Source organism: Populus nigra, chromosome 7, assembly GCF_951802175.1.
Source record: "Populus nigra chromosome 7, ddPopNigr1.1, whole genome shotgun sequence".
Classification (NCBI taxonomy): domain Eukaryota; kingdom Viridiplantae; phylum Streptophyta; class Magnoliopsida; order Malpighiales; family Salicaceae; genus Populus; species Populus nigra.
In genome coordinates this window covers 16706525-16723337 of record NC_084858.1, presented here as the reverse complement: position 1 = coordinate 16723337, position 16813 = coordinate 16706525, and the positions used below count along the sequence as shown (strand labels likewise).

Sequence of the window (16813 nt, the reverse complement as noted above, 5' to 3'; positions counted from 1 at the left end):
TTCTTATAAAAAAAAAACCCCCTTCATCACCACCACTACTTATATATATAACGCATCCTTTCAAACATCCTCCTTTGCTCACACAGATTTATTCTTCATCTCTCTCTCTCTCTCTCTCTAACCTCTTAAGATCAAATCAATCAACAATGGCTACTGATACCGAGAAGATCTCTCAGCTCAAATCCGCTGTTGCTAATCTCAATCAAATCAGGTAATCTTAATTTCCTGCTAATCTCACTAATCAAAGTGATTCCGTTTCGTTAATGAGATGATGAAGCCAAGAGATCTCAGATCTACCGACAATTTCTTGATTTTGTTTCGTGATTTTGTGCAGTGAGAGTGAGAAAACTGGATTCGTCAACCTCGTATCTCGCTATCTCAGGCAATTCATTATTCTTCAACGAGTTTCCTTTTAAAATTTTGATTTTGTTGCTTAAAAATTAATTAATTATGTTTTTTTTTATAATTGCGATATATGTATTGGTTCTAAGTGCAATGTGATGGAGATTTTTTTATATATATTTGGATGTTTTTTTTTTTGTTATGAGATCTGAGATTTGGAATTTATTGAATTATTTAGTGATTGTTTGATTTTTTTTGTGAATTTTGTGTGTGAAAGTGGGGAAGCGCAGCAAGTTGAGTGGAGTAAGATTCAGACACCTACTGATGAAGTAGTGGTTCCTTATGATACCTTGGAGTCAACTCCTGAGGGTAATTGATAATAATCTGAATTTTTATTGCATTTTTTTTAACCCAAACTTGTGTGGTTGTTGCTTAAAGTGATTTGAAATTTTGTTGCAGATCCGGAGGAAACCAAGATGCTTTTGGACAAGCTTGTTGTTTTGAAGCTTAATGGAGGTTTGGGGACAACAATGGGATGCACTGGTCCTAAGTATGTAAACTTTTGTTCGTTATGCTTGGTGCATTTTAATTTGTACATCAAATTGCCAGGGGAAAAAAAAGAGAAGGCAATGTCAGATTGGTGACCAAAGTGTTATGGTTATCTTTTTTTTTGGTTGAAATGAATTACCCCTTTGTTTGTGGAACAGAATGAAGGTTAAGGAGATGCCTTTGACATTGAACTTGATTTTTTGTTGTTGTGTTTCACAGGTCTGTCATTGAAGTTCGTAATGGACTGACATTTCTTGACCTTATTGTCATCCAGATCGAGGTGAGTGTTTGTTGCTTCTCTTCTCTTCTCTTCTCTTCTGCTTTGATTTTGATTTGGTTCTGTTTTTGCATGGATCTAACTGTTAAAGTTGCTGCAGAGTCTTAACAAGAAATATGGGTGCAGCGTTCCCTTGCTTCTAATGAACTCATTCAACACTCATGATGATACACAGAAGGTGCCTGATCCTTACCTTTTTCTACTGCTCTGTGTCTTGTCCTTGTTAGATTTAAATTGTATACTAACACCAGTTGTTGTCGTCCAACTTAGATTATTGAGAAGTACTCAAACTCAAATATTGAGATTCACACCTTTAATCAGGTTTGTGACACTACAGTTTGATCAGTTTCCTTCAATATTTGTGTTTTGCTTTGCTGAAAATTTTAAACAACAAATTGGCCTTTTCCCCTTTGGAATTGCACAGAGCCAATATCCTCGTCTGGTTGCTGATGATTTTGTGCCATTGCCTTCAAAAGGACACACTGACAAGGATGGATGGTATAGTTTCTAATTTCTATATTTTACCATATGAAGTTTAATGAATATCTTTCAGTCAATTTTACCATTTTGCATGCACTTTATAATTATATATTCTATCAGATGCACTGTGATAATAATATATTTGGCTCCAGATGCTTATGAGTTTGAATATGTTGTAAAACTAGGGTAGAGCTTGAACTTCTCTGAATTCTAATTGAGACAGTTGAATTGAAAACTCTTTGATTCACCTGCTGTTCTGAGCTTGTGAACTTCCATCAATCTATTCCACCTCTTACTTCTAGAGTCTTATGTAAGGGATTTTTTGGATGCTTATCAAGTCGTTTATTTATTTATTTATTTGTATACCAACTTCTAAGGAGTTGTATAAACTTTCCTGACTCAATTTATGATTTTCTGACCTGATTTAAATCCAGAAAATAACTCCTATACTTGCATACTAATGCTCTCTCAAATCACTTCCTTTCCTTATGACATGTGACAAAGACATGCCTATAATTCAATTAACTGTTTATTGAAAACTGAGTGATGAGTGTAACTTGGCATAGAGCGTCTGGATCACTGGCCAGTGATGAAAGTATGTCATAATTGGAAGATAATGTATCTAATCAAACTTTGGCATATCTTTGTTGTTACCTGTAACTCCCTTGAAATTTTGGAAGCTGATGGTATCTGATCAAGGTTTGTCCCTCCTAAAGAAAGAAAAATTTTAGTGAGATCCAGTGTGGGCAATTTCTTAAAATTCAGAAATGAAAGTAAAATAACACCTGAAAAACATTAGGAATTGTACAATGTAGGGAATATGTTTGAGTGCATAGTTTAATTTATCAAAAAATCTTTTTAATGTATTATCTTCATGCTTGCTGTTCTGAAAACTTGTATTTACGCATGAAGGTATCCTCCTGGACATGGTGATGTGTTCCCATCTCTAAAGAACAGTGGCAAGCTCGATGCTTTATTGTCACAGGTTTATGCTATGATGTGGCTTTTGCTTTATCCTTGTGATATTAAGAAGTAATTTGTGCTCCGCTGGTACTTTAGTTCTTATGTCCTTTGTATTTCCTTATTGCCTTGCAGGGTAAAGAGTATGTATTTGTTGCCAACTCAGATAACCTCGGTGCTGTTGTTGATTTGAGTATCCTGATTTTGGTTCTCATTGTAAACTTTCGACTTCAGGATTTAATTTTTGTCATACTCTGTTCTGGTTTTAATGATGAAAATTCTTGGAATTTAAGTCTTGTAGCCTGTTATATCCTTGACTTAGTGCTACAGAAATCTTAAACCATCTGATCAGAAACAAGAATGAATACTGCATGGAGGTACAAAAAGATGAATGCAGCCAGTTTTAATTTAGTTTATGGATTCAAAATTTGCTCTTATACTTTGTGCTTCTGCAGGTGACACCCAAAACCCTGGCTGATGTGAAAGGTGGTACTCTCATCTCTTATGAAGGGAAGGTTCAGGTATATACGTCTTACCCGGTGTTAGCAACTCCTGCCTTGAGTTCAACAGTCCAACAGAATTGGATAAAATTCCCAATATAGCTTTGCGTAAATTATTCTAAATCATAATTGCTTGAACTTGCAAACGACTTGATTTTCTGTAGACTTGGAAGTGCTTTCATTTCTCATATTTGACATTTTTTTCTGGTTCTTTCTTTTTCACTCCAATTTTCAGTTTTGAGGTTAATTCTTTTTGCTCATGCTATGTTTGCCTTTTCCTCTTTCTTTGGGAATGCTCTCATTCACTTTGCTCCCTCCAGCAGCCCCAAAGTCTCTCCTTTCCTCCCCCTTCCCTCTTGAATCAAAGTTATTAGAGAAAAAAGGAAGAAAAATATGGCTTTTGGTGTTGACTAATACTTTTTCCTTGATTATGTGATGCAGCTCCTGGAAATTGCACAGGTCCCTGATCAGCATGTAAGACATGTTCTGATCCCTTTTTCAGATAATGTGTTCCTTCCAGTTTTCATTTTGTATATCTATAATGGATAGGTAGCGGTGCCTTTTAGATATAGGTTGTAGATCAGTAGCCTTTAGATAAAGGGAAGAGACAACATTGAGGTGCTAGTGTACAATATTGAGGTAAATGGCACCAGTGGAGAAGAGGGAGATTATCCCGCTTTGAGGCTGGCAGCATTTGTGTAATTGAAACTGATTCTTCATTTCCATCAATCCATCTGGCATTTGCTAAGCAGATTGCCTTGATAGCAGTGGAATTAGCTCTCATTTGCACTATTTTTGGAGAATTATCTTATTTGAATTATAGTCCAACTGATTCTGTTTGAAACAGGTCAATGAGTTCAAGTCGATTGAGAAGTTCAAAATTTTCAATACAAACAACTTGTAAGTCAACCTTGCCATCAATGCAGAAATTATACTTTGATAGTCTGTCTACTAACAATATATGCTATAACAGGTGGGTGAACTTGAAGGCAATCAAAAGGCTTGTGGAAGCTGATGCACTTAAGATGGAGATTATTCCGAACCCAAAGGTATGTTCTTATTTCTTTCCTTTTAACTGTTGTTTCTTTGTTTTCAGATATTCGAGTTACATTTTTAGAATGGCTAATCATGATAACGTTAATCTTGCTATCAGGAAGTGGATGGAGTCAAAGTTCTTCAGCTAGAAACTGCAGCTGGAGCAGCAATTAAGGTACTTGATACTCAACGTGATTTTTCATGATGTTTTTATGTTGAAATCACACATTTGATGCAATATTTCCTTGTCTACCAGTTCTTTGACCATGCAATTGGTATAAATGTACCTAGATCTCGATTCCTTCCAGTGAAGGCTTCTTCAGATTTGCTTCTTGTTCAGGTTGCTTTCTTTTCTTTTCGGTCACTGTCATTGGATCTTGGTGAAGTGTTTGAGACTTGCTTAACTCATTTGGTTGCCTCTTTTGCAGTCTGATCTTTACACTGTAGTTGATGGCTTTGTCATCCGAAATTCAGCTAGAACAAATCCTGCAAATCCTTCTATCGAACTGGGGGCAGAATTTAAGAAGGTAAAAAAGTGTTTGACAATCAAGTATTCTTGAGATTTTTTTTTCTTTTATTATTATTATTATTGATTTTTTTTCTCTCCTCTTGGCAGGTTGCCAACTTCTTGAGCCGATTTAAGTCGATCCCTAGCATCATTGAGCTTGATAGTCTTAAGGTTGCTGGTGATGTATGGTTTGGTGCTAATATTACTCTCAAGGTATTACATGTTCTTTCATTACATTTTTTATGCTCACTATTTAACCATTTGCCCCCATGCATATGTGTACTGTGGGATGGGTGTACTTTGGAAAATTAGGAGACCAGTTGCTAGTGTTTTGAACTTTTACTAACTTGAATACCTATCCATATTATAGTGTGGTGTTCCTAGTGAAAAAAATCGTGTAATCTGTAAGGTTCTTATATTACAGTACAAGCAATCGATTGGTGTTAAAAAAAGGCCATTGAATTGTTATAGTCCCACAAAAAAAAAAATCCCTTGAATTGTTATTGTCCCTCAAAGTCAGTTTCATATGATGAGGCAAATTTGGGGATTAACCTTTCCATTGAAATGATCTGAGGTGGCCTCTCATTCTCAAAAGTTCACTCACTCTCTTGAGTCTGAACCCAGTTCTGTTGACTCACTGAACTCCCAGTATCTTGCTAGTGACCCTTCTTACCCTGTGCTCATGCTACAAAAATTATTAATAGACTCTTTGCCTAACATCAATTTGGAAGGGTGTTTTCCTTAGCTCGGTGTTGAAACTTCTTTTTGTATAATCATGGGCGTAGATGACTATTTTTACCGTATAGAGATCTTTTAGTGACCACTGCTCTCTATCCCTGGCCTTGTATTGATTCTCAACAACTTGCGACTTGTATAAATCCCTTTATCTTTAACGTGTTGCATGTAATTATTGATTTGTTGCCTTAGTCTCTCTGGGTAAAAGCCTTCATGACCGACACTTGCCATTCTGTTCCATCACCTCTGCAGGGAAAAGTGAGCATCGTGGTGAAATCTGGTGTGAAACTGGAAATACCAGAGGGAGTCGTTCTTGAAAACAAGGTAAGATGCTAAACTTGAATGATTTATCACAATTAGAACATTCTTTGTATTGGCTCACCATGGAGTTACCACTCTCTGTTTCTGTGCCCAGGAAATTAATGGCCCAGAGGACCTCTAAGAAAGTTGCCTGGCGCAACAATGTTTTGAAGAAAAACTTCGAGCAGCCTTGTTTTCATGTCGCAATTCCCATGTATTTCGCTAGAGCAATAAGAGATGAATTCAGTTTGCAGTTGTCTGAATCTCGAAGTTATCTTGCAGCATACAAGTCTTCCTTGTTTATAACAAGAACTGGTATACTCGAGGGTGTGAAAACTGCTTCTGCTACATATTAATATATATGATCCAATTTTTTGTTCAATTATCCGTCAGTTAGTTTATTGGGAGGTTTACGATGATGAGGACTGTCTGCATTTCTCATTATCTCATGGAAATTTTGGTGATGTCCGTATTTAGTTCACATCAAGTCTGGTGAAAACCTAAAAATCAAGAGTATTAATTTGACTCTAGAAGTTCAATCTAGAACTGGTGTAGAACTAGCGTGGGATGAGTTTTAAATTAAATCAGGCAATAATTGACTTGATTAACTTTGGTTTGACTTAAATGATATTGTTTTAACGTTTAGAATTTCACATTATGATGGCAATAAGATTGGTTGTCATACTTCTATGTATTTTTCACTTTGGTACCCTATCATTGAAACCTTCTAATCCTTAACAAAATTTGGCAAATTTTTCATCATTTTAGGCATAGAGGGAAGCAATTGAAAGAAAAATTCAAGGATGGAAAAACATATGTTACAATAAATGTCGTCGGTGTTTTAGTATATATTATAATTCAATCCTTAAAAAATTTTGACAATTTTTTTTAGCATTCTAGGCTTAGAGGGATGCATAAATAAAAAAAGAGTTGAAAAAATTATTGCAACAGTAAACATCCTAAGCATTTTAGTATATGTTACTAGCTATTTGACTACGATTCGCCAGTTGGATATTTTTTTTTTCAACAAAAAAAATGAACATGCAAGATTTCTTTTCTTAAATGAAAAGTATTAAGTGTAAATTGAAAAGCATTTGCATACATCTAATTACATAAAATAAAAAACTATTTGTGTCAATAAATAAATAAAAAGTTATAAACAATAACTAAATATATATCTGAAAAAGTCGAGAGGCGAATGTAGATCAAGATATTTAATATTGTAACACAGGGTATTTACATGATTGTGTTCATCATGCTATTTATCAAAATCAATTTTTTATTTAATAAAGACACACATGGAAAATTAATTGAATAAAATTAAAGGGCAAAAAATATCTTTCAAGGTTGCACTTATTTGAAATACTATCAAAAAATATATATTTTTTAAAAAGTTTCAATTATATAAAACATAAAATGAATTATAGTTGAATTAGAATAATCTCTTTAAAAATTAAATACAAACAAAATAAATAAATAAAACCACTATTTAAAAAAAGCTAAATACAAAAAATAAAAAATCAGAGAGAGAATATTAATTTAAATATAAATAAAAAATTATTTTTAAAAACTCATATAAAAAACATGATTTTTTAAAAGGCAAAATTACAAAAATAAGAAGAAGAAGAAAAAAAATAGGGCTCGCATGTGAACTTTGTTTTTTTTTTTGAAAAATGAAATCATCCCTCCATTATTTTTTGAAAAACATTTTTAGACGATTCATCATCTGGTTTTCCCCACATTCCAGTTACTGTGGTTGCCAGAAAAACAAGTTATATTTTTTATATCAAAAAGTTGTTTTCCAACTCATTTTGATCCAAAACACCTCGAAAATAGTCTAAACACCTTGAAAAACCCATAAATGGCTTTAAGAAAAAATCACATAAAAACCTCAAACAAAAAATATTATCGATCTTAGATTTGATTTTTAAGAAAATTTCAAGGTGAAAAAACACATAAGTAGAACTCTCCTCATCAAATAGAACTCGTTAATATCAAGATCAACCATTTTGGTGGTCAGATTTGGTGTCAATGTTGATTTTCTCTTTCTACCATTGGGATCAAGCAATCTCTTTCTTTTCTCTCAAACCAAGAACTAAAAAATAACAAAAATGAGATTTTATTTTAAAATTGAATTTCAAAAATATTGAGGGGCCTAAAAAGGTATAATTTATAAAGTTCGAGTACTAAAATAAACTTTTTATGAGAACTTGAAACCATCACCCATTGTGGTGTCTTTTCTACTTTGATTCTCCATCTTTTAATTTTATTCTCTATCAATGAATTTGATTCAATTATCCTTTAAACTGGTCTAAAAAGGATACAATTGCATAAGAAAAGAAGTTTAAAGATCAAAATAAAAATAATGAGTTTATATTAAAATGTAAGAGGGTAAACAATACGTGTATGCATAATGTTTTACCCATAACGTTCATAGTTTTGTCATACAACAACAACAATATAACTAGGCATTTTAGTATATGTTGATCATTGACCCGCGTTACACTGCAGGCCAGGTTAAATTTTTCTTGAACTTAAAGAAATATTCAGATGTTGCTACTATTTTTTTCTAGTGAAAAAAAATCTATACCTCATGGAGATTGACATGATGTGACATGGTTATCTTTGTGGGTCTAAAAGTAAATGAGATGAACCATAAAAAATATAGTTTGATTCAAAATAAAATTTAAAATGATATTTTTTTTTAATATCAAGATAATAATATATTAAATTGACTTGAGTCAACCTGAGTTAACATGTCTACTCTACGACTCGAGTCATGAGACTATGATAACCCCATAAAAAAAAATTAAAACAAATTATGAAGTATAATTTTTAATCAACCTAATGTTCAAGGATAAAATTTAAAAAAATTAAATAAAAGACCTAAAAAATAGTCCCGAATTAACCTGTCAAACTTGCAACCTAGGTCATAAGACCAGGATAATCCCTTAAAAAGCAAATCAATACAAATTATGAAGTCCAACAATCAACCCAATGTTGAAAGACATGATTAGAAAAAGAAATCAATTTTAAAAAGAACATAAAAACAACTCGAGTTAATCAGCCAAACCCATGACCCAGTTCATGAGACTGAGATAGTCTCATAGAAAGAAAATAAAAAGACGATTTGATTTAACTCGGGCTAACCTGTCAAATCCCTAACTCTAGTCATGAGACTGATATAACACATTAGAGAGCAAAATAAATAAATTATGAAATTCAATTCTCAATCGATCTCGTTGGATCCAATATTGAACGATAAAATTTGAAAATACATTTAATTAAAAAAAATGACTTAAGTGAACCCGGATTAACTCGTTAAGGATTATTCTTGGGTCATAAGGCCAAGATAAACTAATAAAAAACAAACCAAAACATATCATGAAGCCTAATTCCTAATTAAACACAATATTAAATAATGAGATTGAGAGAAAAAGTCAATTAAAAGAAGAAAGAAAAAACTTAGTCAACTAGGTTAAACCGTCAAATCCACAACTCGAGTCATGAGATAAAAACAACTTAATAAAAAAACAAATTTAATGTTGAAGGACCTGTAAACCGAATCACAAGACTAAGGTAACTTCTTTTAAAAAAAAACAACCTGATTTAACTAGAGTTAAAATGACCAAACTCTCGACACTGACCATGAGACCAAGATATTCCCATAAAAAATATCAAAACATATTATAAAGCTTAATTTTGAACCGATTCAATGTTAAATGATGAAATTAGAAAAAAAATTCAAATAAAAAAAGATAAAACAAACAACTCGAGTTAACTTGAGTTAACCTATTAAGTGTTATTCAGGGGTTATAAGGTTGGAATAATCTAATATAAAATAGACAAAATAAATCATAAAAATTAGTTTTAAATCAATTCAATATTAAATAATAATAAAAAAAATAAAAAAATTTATATCAATGATGTTAACCGCCTCATTTATTATTTAAGTTATTTATGTCACGAAAGGCAGTAAAAAATAAATTTAATATTAAAAAATATTTCTTTATTAAAACACTGAGTAAAAAAAAATGCGAGGATTTGACTGATTAGTACAATAAAACAAACCATCTTCTAGGTTTTTTTTTTTTTTAAAAATAATTATAATTATAATATAATTTGCTGTTTCATCATCGTCGACACGCCTGTGTTTCCCGTTCATTCCCGCATACTTTTCTTCCCGAAACTTCTGCATTTAGAGACGGACGATCCTGCTTCCCCAAATCTCTTTCTTCAATATTCCAGATTTGTTACAAAGTGTCTCTGTCGTATTGGTCAATAAAAAACCAGACCACTTCATGATGATGGCGGCGGCGGCGGTGAGACGTCGAGGTTCAGAAGCCTTTTTTATTGGGGCCCAAATTCAGCGATGTCAAATGAAAATAATGGGTATGATTCTTCTTCTATCTCCAACCACTTTATCACTGTTGTCTTCCAACCACTCCAACTCCATTTCTTCCTCTAGCAGTAGCAGTAGATATAAACACAGCAATGATGCTTCTTTATTTAGAAACATTGATGACGCCCTTTCTTCTTTCAATCACATGCTTCATAGGAAACCCCTGCCTTGTATCATCCAATTCAATAAATTATTATCTGCAATTGTCAAAATGAGACAGTATTACGATGCTGTGATTTCTCTTTCCAAACAAATGGAATTAGCTGGCCTCTCTCCTAATACTTATACCCTTAATATGTTGATTAATTGCTTCTGCCAGTTGCAACGTATTGATCTTGGGTTCTCTGTCTTGGCCAAAGGCATTAAACTTGGTCTTCAACCCACTATTGTTACATTTAACACCTTAACCAATGGGCTCTGTAAAGTGGGTAAATTTTCCCAAGCCGCGGAATTATTTGATGACATGGTGGCAAGAGGGTGTCAACCTAATGTCCACACTTATAATACAATTATCAATGGCTTATGTAAGATCGGGGAAACTGCTGCTGCTGCTAGATTGTTTAAGAAAATGGAAGAGGCAGGCTGCCAGCCTAATGTGGTGACATACAGTACACTCATTGACGGTCTTCGCAAAGATAGGCGGGTGAATGAGGCTTTAGATATCTTCTCTTATATGAAGGCTAAAGGCATTTCCCCTGATATTTTCACTTACACCTCTTTAATCAAGGGCTTATGCAATTCCAGCCGATGGAAGGACGCTTCAGCAATGCTAAATGAAATGAGGAGTTTGAATATCATGCCAGATAGTGTCATCTTCAACGTGCTAATTAATACATTTTGTAAAGAAGGCAAGGTTTCACAGGCTCAAGGTGTGTTAAAAACAATGACTGAAATGGGTGTGGAGCCTGATGTTGTTACTTACAGCTCATTGATGTATGGATATTCCTTGTGTATGGAAGTTGTTGAAGCTAGAAAGCTTTTTGATGTCATGATAACCAAGGGTTATAAACCTGATGTTTTTTGTTATAACATCTTAATTAACGGATATTGTAAGGCCACAAGGATAGATAAGGCCAAGCAACTTTATAATGAAATGATTCTTCAAGGCTTAACTCCGGACAAAGTTACTTACAACACCCTTATTCATGGCTTGTGCCAATTAGGCAGGCTTAGAGAAGCACAAGATCTTTTCAAGAATATGCACAAGAATGGCAACCTCCCAGATTTATTTGCTTACTCAATATTGCTCGATGGCCTTTGCAAACAAGGGTATCTTGGAAAGGCATTCAGATTGTTTCGAGCAATGCAAAGTTCCTCCTTGAAGCCTGATCTGGTGATGTATAACATCCTGGTTGATGCCATGTGCAAATCCGGGAATCTTAAAGATGCAAGGGAACTGTTTTCAGAACTCTTTGTCAAAGGGTTGCAGCCTAATGTTCAGATATACACTACAATAATAAATGGACTTTGTAAAGAAGGATTGTTAGATGAAGCATTGGAAGCTTTCCGAAATATGGAAGAGGATGGCTGCCCTCCAGATGAATTTTCTTATAATGTTATTATCCGAGGATTTCTCCAGCACAAGGATGAATCAAGGGCAGTGCATCTTATTGGTGAAATGAGAGACAGAGGTTTCATTGCAGATGCGGGGACCACAACGTGGTAGAAAATCTGTTATCTAATGAAGACAATCCTGTTCTGAAGAAGTATCTAGGCTTACTTGAATCTCGTCAAGGTGAAAAGGTGATGCCATTTTTTCACGCCGCTAATTCATGTTGCAAATATTAGGCACCTTTTTTTCTCTCTCTGGTTAATTTATTGTTAGTTCAGTCTTGTCAAAATCTTGACAATGACACCAATTACTAGCTTTGTTTCACAAATCATAATACTTGTTTTGGACTAGCATTCACTTCTCTAGGTTTATACATGCACATTTATGTTTGTCACTAAATAAGTGTGGAATTGAGTTAAAGTGATGAATCCTATTTTTCTCATTAGCGATTAAACTAGTGTAAATTTTCATCATCTTGGGTAACCTCAAAAACACTTTTCTTAAAGCAAACAAGACATATAATTTAAATGCTACTGCATGTAGAAGGTTCTCAATTACTGTGCCTTATGGATGCAGGTGGATGCTACCCCCAATTCTGCAAATGAGAAACAAATAAATACGCAAGCAGCCCTAGTGAGTTTGGATTATTTTGTGTTTTGTTCTGTTTGCAAAGTTGGGTAATATTTGTTTTCATGATTGAATATGTATGGTATGTTTCCTTGAAAGAGCATCATATATTCATTTTTAGTGTTGTACAACTGATTTTCATGATGTTTGATGATAATGATATAGCAACACGCAAGTGGAATTCGATAGAGAAGTTTTAATCTAATTTTTATTATAATTGGATGGTTGGTATCACATGTGTGAATAAATAAGAGATTCTCCAGTGAGCACTCAATATGATCCTTCGTTGCTAAGTTTTCTGGAAAAATAAAATAGGAGAAGGTAGGTTGGGGGCCAGGTTTTCATGGATGCCAAAGGATCAATCTTTCCAAAGTAATACTCCCATATCTAATCTTCCTTTTTGGCTTATTCAAAATCTTAATGCATAAAAGGGCATCTATTTCTTAGATGCATAATTGGCAAGACCTCCAAGTATCTCCTCTGTTTTTCCTCCTTTTGAGGTAACATAAGCCAATGCTATTACTTAGCCTCCTCTGTTTCTCTCATGTGAATTTCTCTGTGATGCTTTTGCTGTAGTTTCATCAGAATCTAGGAATCTAGAATTTCTGGAATTGTGTTGTTATTTTTCTTATGTATAGCCTGTAAATTCATGGTCAAATCTAGAGATTGCTGACATCCTTTATAATACTTAATTACTGATAAACATTTCTGGTATAGTTATTCAAGCAAAATGCCATTCATATAGAGGACAAAGAGAAAAGAGAGAGGGAGATGAGAAAACAGATCATCAATAAAACTAAAGATTATGAGCAAGCTTTTTAAGCGGGAAAAGCTGCAAACTTGTGAAACCAAAAGACTCAGAGTGCAACATTTACTCCTTCCAATTTCATCTGATCTCTTTTGGATTCCCACTTTTTTTATTCCCCACACCTTTAAGAGCCGATAAAATAGAAAATAGGAATCAACGTTGCTGAAATTACAAAATTATTAGGGCTTGACTGCATAAATTCCGAATTTATTGAATTATTTATTGATTGGTTGATTTTTTTTGTGAATTTTGTGTGTGAAAGAGGGGAAGCGCAGCAAGTTGAGTGGAGTAAGATTCAGACACCTACTGATGAAGTAGTGGTTCCCTTTGGGACAAGATGTTGTTTTGAAGCTTAATGGAGGTTTAGGGACAGCAATGGGATGCACTGTTCCTAGGTATGTAAACTTTTGTTTGTTATGTTTGGTGCATTTTAATCTGTACATCAAATTGCCAGGGAAGAAAAAGAAGGCTGGTGACCACAGCGTGATGGTTGTCGTTTTTTTGGTTGAAACGATTTACCCTTTTGTTTGTGGTGCAGAATGGAGGTTTTGGAGACATATATGACATTGAACTTGATTTATGTTGTTGTGTTTCACAGGTGTGTTTTGGAGATATATATGACATTGAACTTGATTTATGCTGTTGTGTTTCTTGACCTTATTGTCATCCAGATTGAGGTGAGTGTTTGTTGTTTCTCTTCTCTTCTGCTTTGATTTTGATTTGGTTCTGTTGTTGCATGGAACTAACTGTTAAAGTTGCTGCAGAATCTTAACAACAAATATGGGTGCAGCGTTCCCTTGTTTCTAATGAACCCATTCAACACTCATGATGATACACAGAAGGTGCCTGATCCTTACCTTTTTCTCCTGCTCTGTGTCTTGTCCTTGTTAGATTTCACTTGTATAGTAACACCAGTTGTTGTCCAACTTATATTATTGAGAAGCACTCAATAATGGAGGTGCAAGAAACACCATTGATCAGTACCCTTTAGATAAAGGCAAGAAACACCATTGAGGTGCTCATGTACAGTATTGAGGTAAATGGCACCAGTGGAGAAGAGGTAGATTAACCCACTTGAGGCTGGCAACATTCCTGTAATTGGAAATGATTGTTCCTTCAATCCATCTGGCATTTGCTTAGCAGTTTGCCTTGATAGCAATGGAATTAGCACTCATTTACACTATTTTTGGAGACAATCTTAATTGAGTTCTTGTCCGACTGATTCTGTTTGAAACAGGTCAATGAGTTCACGCCGATTGAGAAGTTCAAAATTTTCAATAAGAACAACTTGTAAGTAAACCTTGCCATCAATGCAGCAATTATACTTTGATATGCTACTAACAATATATGCTATAACAGGTGGGTGAACTTGAAGGCAATCAAAAGGCTTGTGGAAGCTGATGCACTTAAGATGGAGATTATTCTAAACCCAAAGGTATGTTCTTATTTCTTTCCTTTCATCTGTTGTTTCTTTATTTCCAGAAATGAAAAATTACAATTTTAGAATGGCTAATTATGATAATGTTAATCTTGCTATCAGGATGTGGATGGAGTCGAATTTCTTCAGCTAGAAACTGCAGCTGGAGCAGCAGTTAGGGTACTTGATACTCAACATGATTTTTCATGAGGTTTTTATGTTGAAATCATACATTTGATGCAATTTTTCCTCGTCTACCAGTTCATTGACCGTGCAATTGGTATAAATGTACCTTGATCTCGATTCCTTCCAGTGAAGGCTTCTTCAGATCTGCTTCTTGTTCAGGTTGCTTTCTTTTCTTTCAGTGCCATTAGATCTTGGAGAACTGTTTGCAACTCGCTTAACTCATTTGGTTGCCTCTTTTGCAGTCATTCAAGTTAGTATTACATGTTCTTTTGTTCCTTTTTTGTGCTCACTATTTAACCATTGCCCCCATGTATATGTGTACCCTTGGGAAATTTGGTGATGAAGTTGCAAGTGTTTTCAACTTTTACTAACTTGAATACCTATCCTGAATGTTGTATGGTGTTACTGGTGAAAAAACCATATATTTTGTAAGGTGCTTATATTATGATACAAGGAACCGATTGGTGTTAAAACAAAGGCCATTGAATTGTTATGGTCCCACTCCCACGAAAGTTGGTTTCATATGATGAGGAAAAATTTGGAGATTAACCGTCGCATTGAAATGGTCTGAGGTGGCCGTCTCAAGAGATGTCATCTCACTTTTAAAAGTTCACTCTCTGGAGTCTGATTCCAGTTTTGTTGACTCACTATACTCCCAATTTCTTTGCAAATGACCCTTTTTACCCTGTGCTCATTCTACAAAAACTATTAATAAACTCTTCGTCTAACATCATTTTGGAAGCGTGTTTTCCTTAGCTGGGTGTTGATATTTCTTTTTGTATAATCATGGGCATAGGTAACTGTTTTTACTCTATGGAGATCTTTTAGATCGGGTTTGCTAAAAAATTGAATTATTTTTGTTCAAAATTATTTTTTTGTTTTATCTTTTTGATGTAATGATATTAAAAATAAATTTTAAAAAATAATAATAAAATATTTTTTTGATGTATTTTTGAGTAAAAAACATTTTAAAAAGTAATTATTGCTGTAAATTAGTGACCGCTACTCTTTATGTACCGTGGGGTGGGTGTATTTTGGAAAATTAGGAGATGAGGTGTTTGGAACTTTTACTAACTTGAATACCTATCCATATTATAGCGTGGTGTTCCTGGTGAAAAAACCATGTAATTTGTAAGGTTCTTATATTACGGTACGAGCAATCGATTGGTGTTAAAAAAAAAAAAGCCATTGAATTGTTATAGTCCCACAATACAAAAAGCCATTGATTTCTTTATAGTCCCTCGAAAGAAATTTGGGGATTAACCTTTCCATTGAAATGATCTGAGGTGGCCTCTCACTCAAAAGTTCCCTCTCTTGAGTCTGATCCCAGTTCTGTTGACTCACCAAACTCCTATTGACCCTTCTTACCCTGTGCCCATGCTACAAAAATTATTAATAGACTCTTTGCCTAACATCAATTTGGAAGGGTGTTTTCCTTAGCTCGGTGCTGAAACTTCTTTTTGTATAATCATGGGCGTAGATGACTTTTTTACTGTATAGAGATCTTTTAGTGACCACTGCTCTCTATCCCTGGCCTTGTATTGATTCTCAACAACTTGCGACTTGTATAAATCCCTTTATCTTTAACGTGTTGCATGTAATTATTGATTTGTTGCCTTAGTCTCTCTGGGTAAAAGCCTTCATGACCAACACTTGCCATTCTGTTCCATCACCTCTGCAGGGAAAAGTGAGCATCGTGGTGAAATCTGGTGTGAAACTGGAAATACCAGAGGGAGTCGCTCTTGAAAACAAGGTAAGATGCTAAACTTGAATGATTTATCACAATTAGAACATTCTTTGTATTGGCTCACCATGGAGTTACCAATCTCTTTTTCTGTGCCCAGGAAATTAATGGCCCAGAGGACCTCTAAGAAGGTTGCCTGGCGCAACAATGTTTTGAAGAAAAACTTCGAGCAGCCTTGTTTTCATGTCGCAATTCCCATGTATTTTGCTAGAGCAATAAGAGATGAATTCAGTTTGCAGTTGTCTGAATCTCGAAGTTATCAAGTCCTCTTTTTTATTTATAAACCTTGGTATGGTCAGGTCTCAAATTAATGGGTCACTAAAGTCATCTATTAGGAGGCCGGACTGGTTTAATAACATTAATCCTAGTGATTGGAGCTATTATTTCATTA

At 34.4% G+C, this 16813-nt stretch overlaps 2 protein-coding genes across 7 annotated transcripts; both read left to right on the top strand.

Moving 5' to 3' along the window:
* LOC133699615 (UTP--glucose-1-phosphate uridylyltransferase-like) lies at positions 1–6068 on the top strand. Its single transcript, XM_062122926.1, has 21 exons — positions 1–211; positions 335–382; positions 620–711; positions 802–892; positions 1111–1171; positions 1269–1346; positions 1439–1489; positions 1593–1666; positions 2561–2633; positions 2744–2801; positions 2939–2985; positions 3064–3129; positions 3550–3582; positions 3956–4008; positions 4082–4157; positions 4262–4318; positions 4400–4483; positions 4572–4670; positions 4760–4864; positions 5639–5710; positions 5802–6068. Exons 1-21 carry the CDS (start codon positions 147–149, stop codon positions 5826–5828), a joined length of 1410 nt encoding a protein of 469 aa, XP_061978910.1. The 5' UTR covers positions 1–146; the 3' UTR covers positions 5829–6068.
* A 3733-nt stretch (positions 6069–9801) lies between these two features.
* Positions 9802–16813, top strand: LOC133698431 (UTP--glucose-1-phosphate uridylyltransferase 2-like). Of its 6 annotated transcripts, none has more exons than XR_009843137.1 (11): positions 9803–10078; positions 12217–12273; positions 13338–13470; positions 13674–13752; positions 13840–13917; positions 14313–14365; positions 14435–14510; positions 14616–14666; positions 14754–14837; positions 16360–16431; positions 16523–16813. XR_009843137.1 is itself a non-coding variant. In XM_062121344.1 (10 exons), the coding sequence occupies exons 3-9, from the start codon at positions 13451–13453 to the stop codon at positions 14787–14789; spliced, it is 399 nt and encodes a 132-aa protein (XP_061977328.1). In that variant the 5' UTR covers positions 9804–10078; positions 12217–12273; positions 13338–13450; the 3' UTR covers positions 14790–14837; positions 14921–15155. The 6 variants fall into 6 exon arrangements, 2 of the variants coding, with proteins under 2 accessions (XP_061977328.1, XP_061977327.1); XR_009843136.1 differs by having other exon boundaries at positions 9804–10078; positions 14616–14672; XM_062121344.1 differs by lacking the exons at positions 16360–16431; positions 16523–16813 and adding an exon at positions 14921–15155 and having other exon boundaries at positions 9804–10078; positions 14616–14672.

What these genes read in the sequence shown, in the direction of transcription:
- LOC133699615 (XM_062122926.1), top strand. Translation starts at nt 147, where the DNA reads ATGGCTACTGATACCGAGAAGATCTCTCAGCTCAAATCCGCTGTTGCT. An exon ending in CTTGGAGTCAACTCCTGAGG is followed by an intron (nt 712 to 801) that starts GTAATTGATAAT and finishes ATTTTGTTGCAG; the next exon opens with ATCCGGAGGAAACCAAGATG. An exon ending in CAGATTTGCTTCTTGTTCAG is followed by an intron (nt 4,484 to 4,571) that starts GTTGCTTTCTTT and finishes CCTCTTTTGCAG; the next exon opens with TCTGATCTTTACACTGTAGT.
- LOC133698431 (XM_062121343.1), top strand. Translation starts at nt 13,451, where the DNA reads ATGGGATGCACTGTTCCTAG. An exon ending in AGATTATTCTAAACCCAAAG is followed by an intron (nt 14,511 to 14,615) that starts GTATGTTCTTAT and finishes TCTTGCTATCAG; the next exon opens with GATGTGGATGGAGTCGAATT. An exon ending in GAGTCGCTCTTGAAAACAAG is followed by an intron (nt 16,432 to 16,522) that starts GTAAGATGCTAA and finishes TTCTGTGCCCAG; the next exon opens with GAAATTAATGGCCCAGAGGA.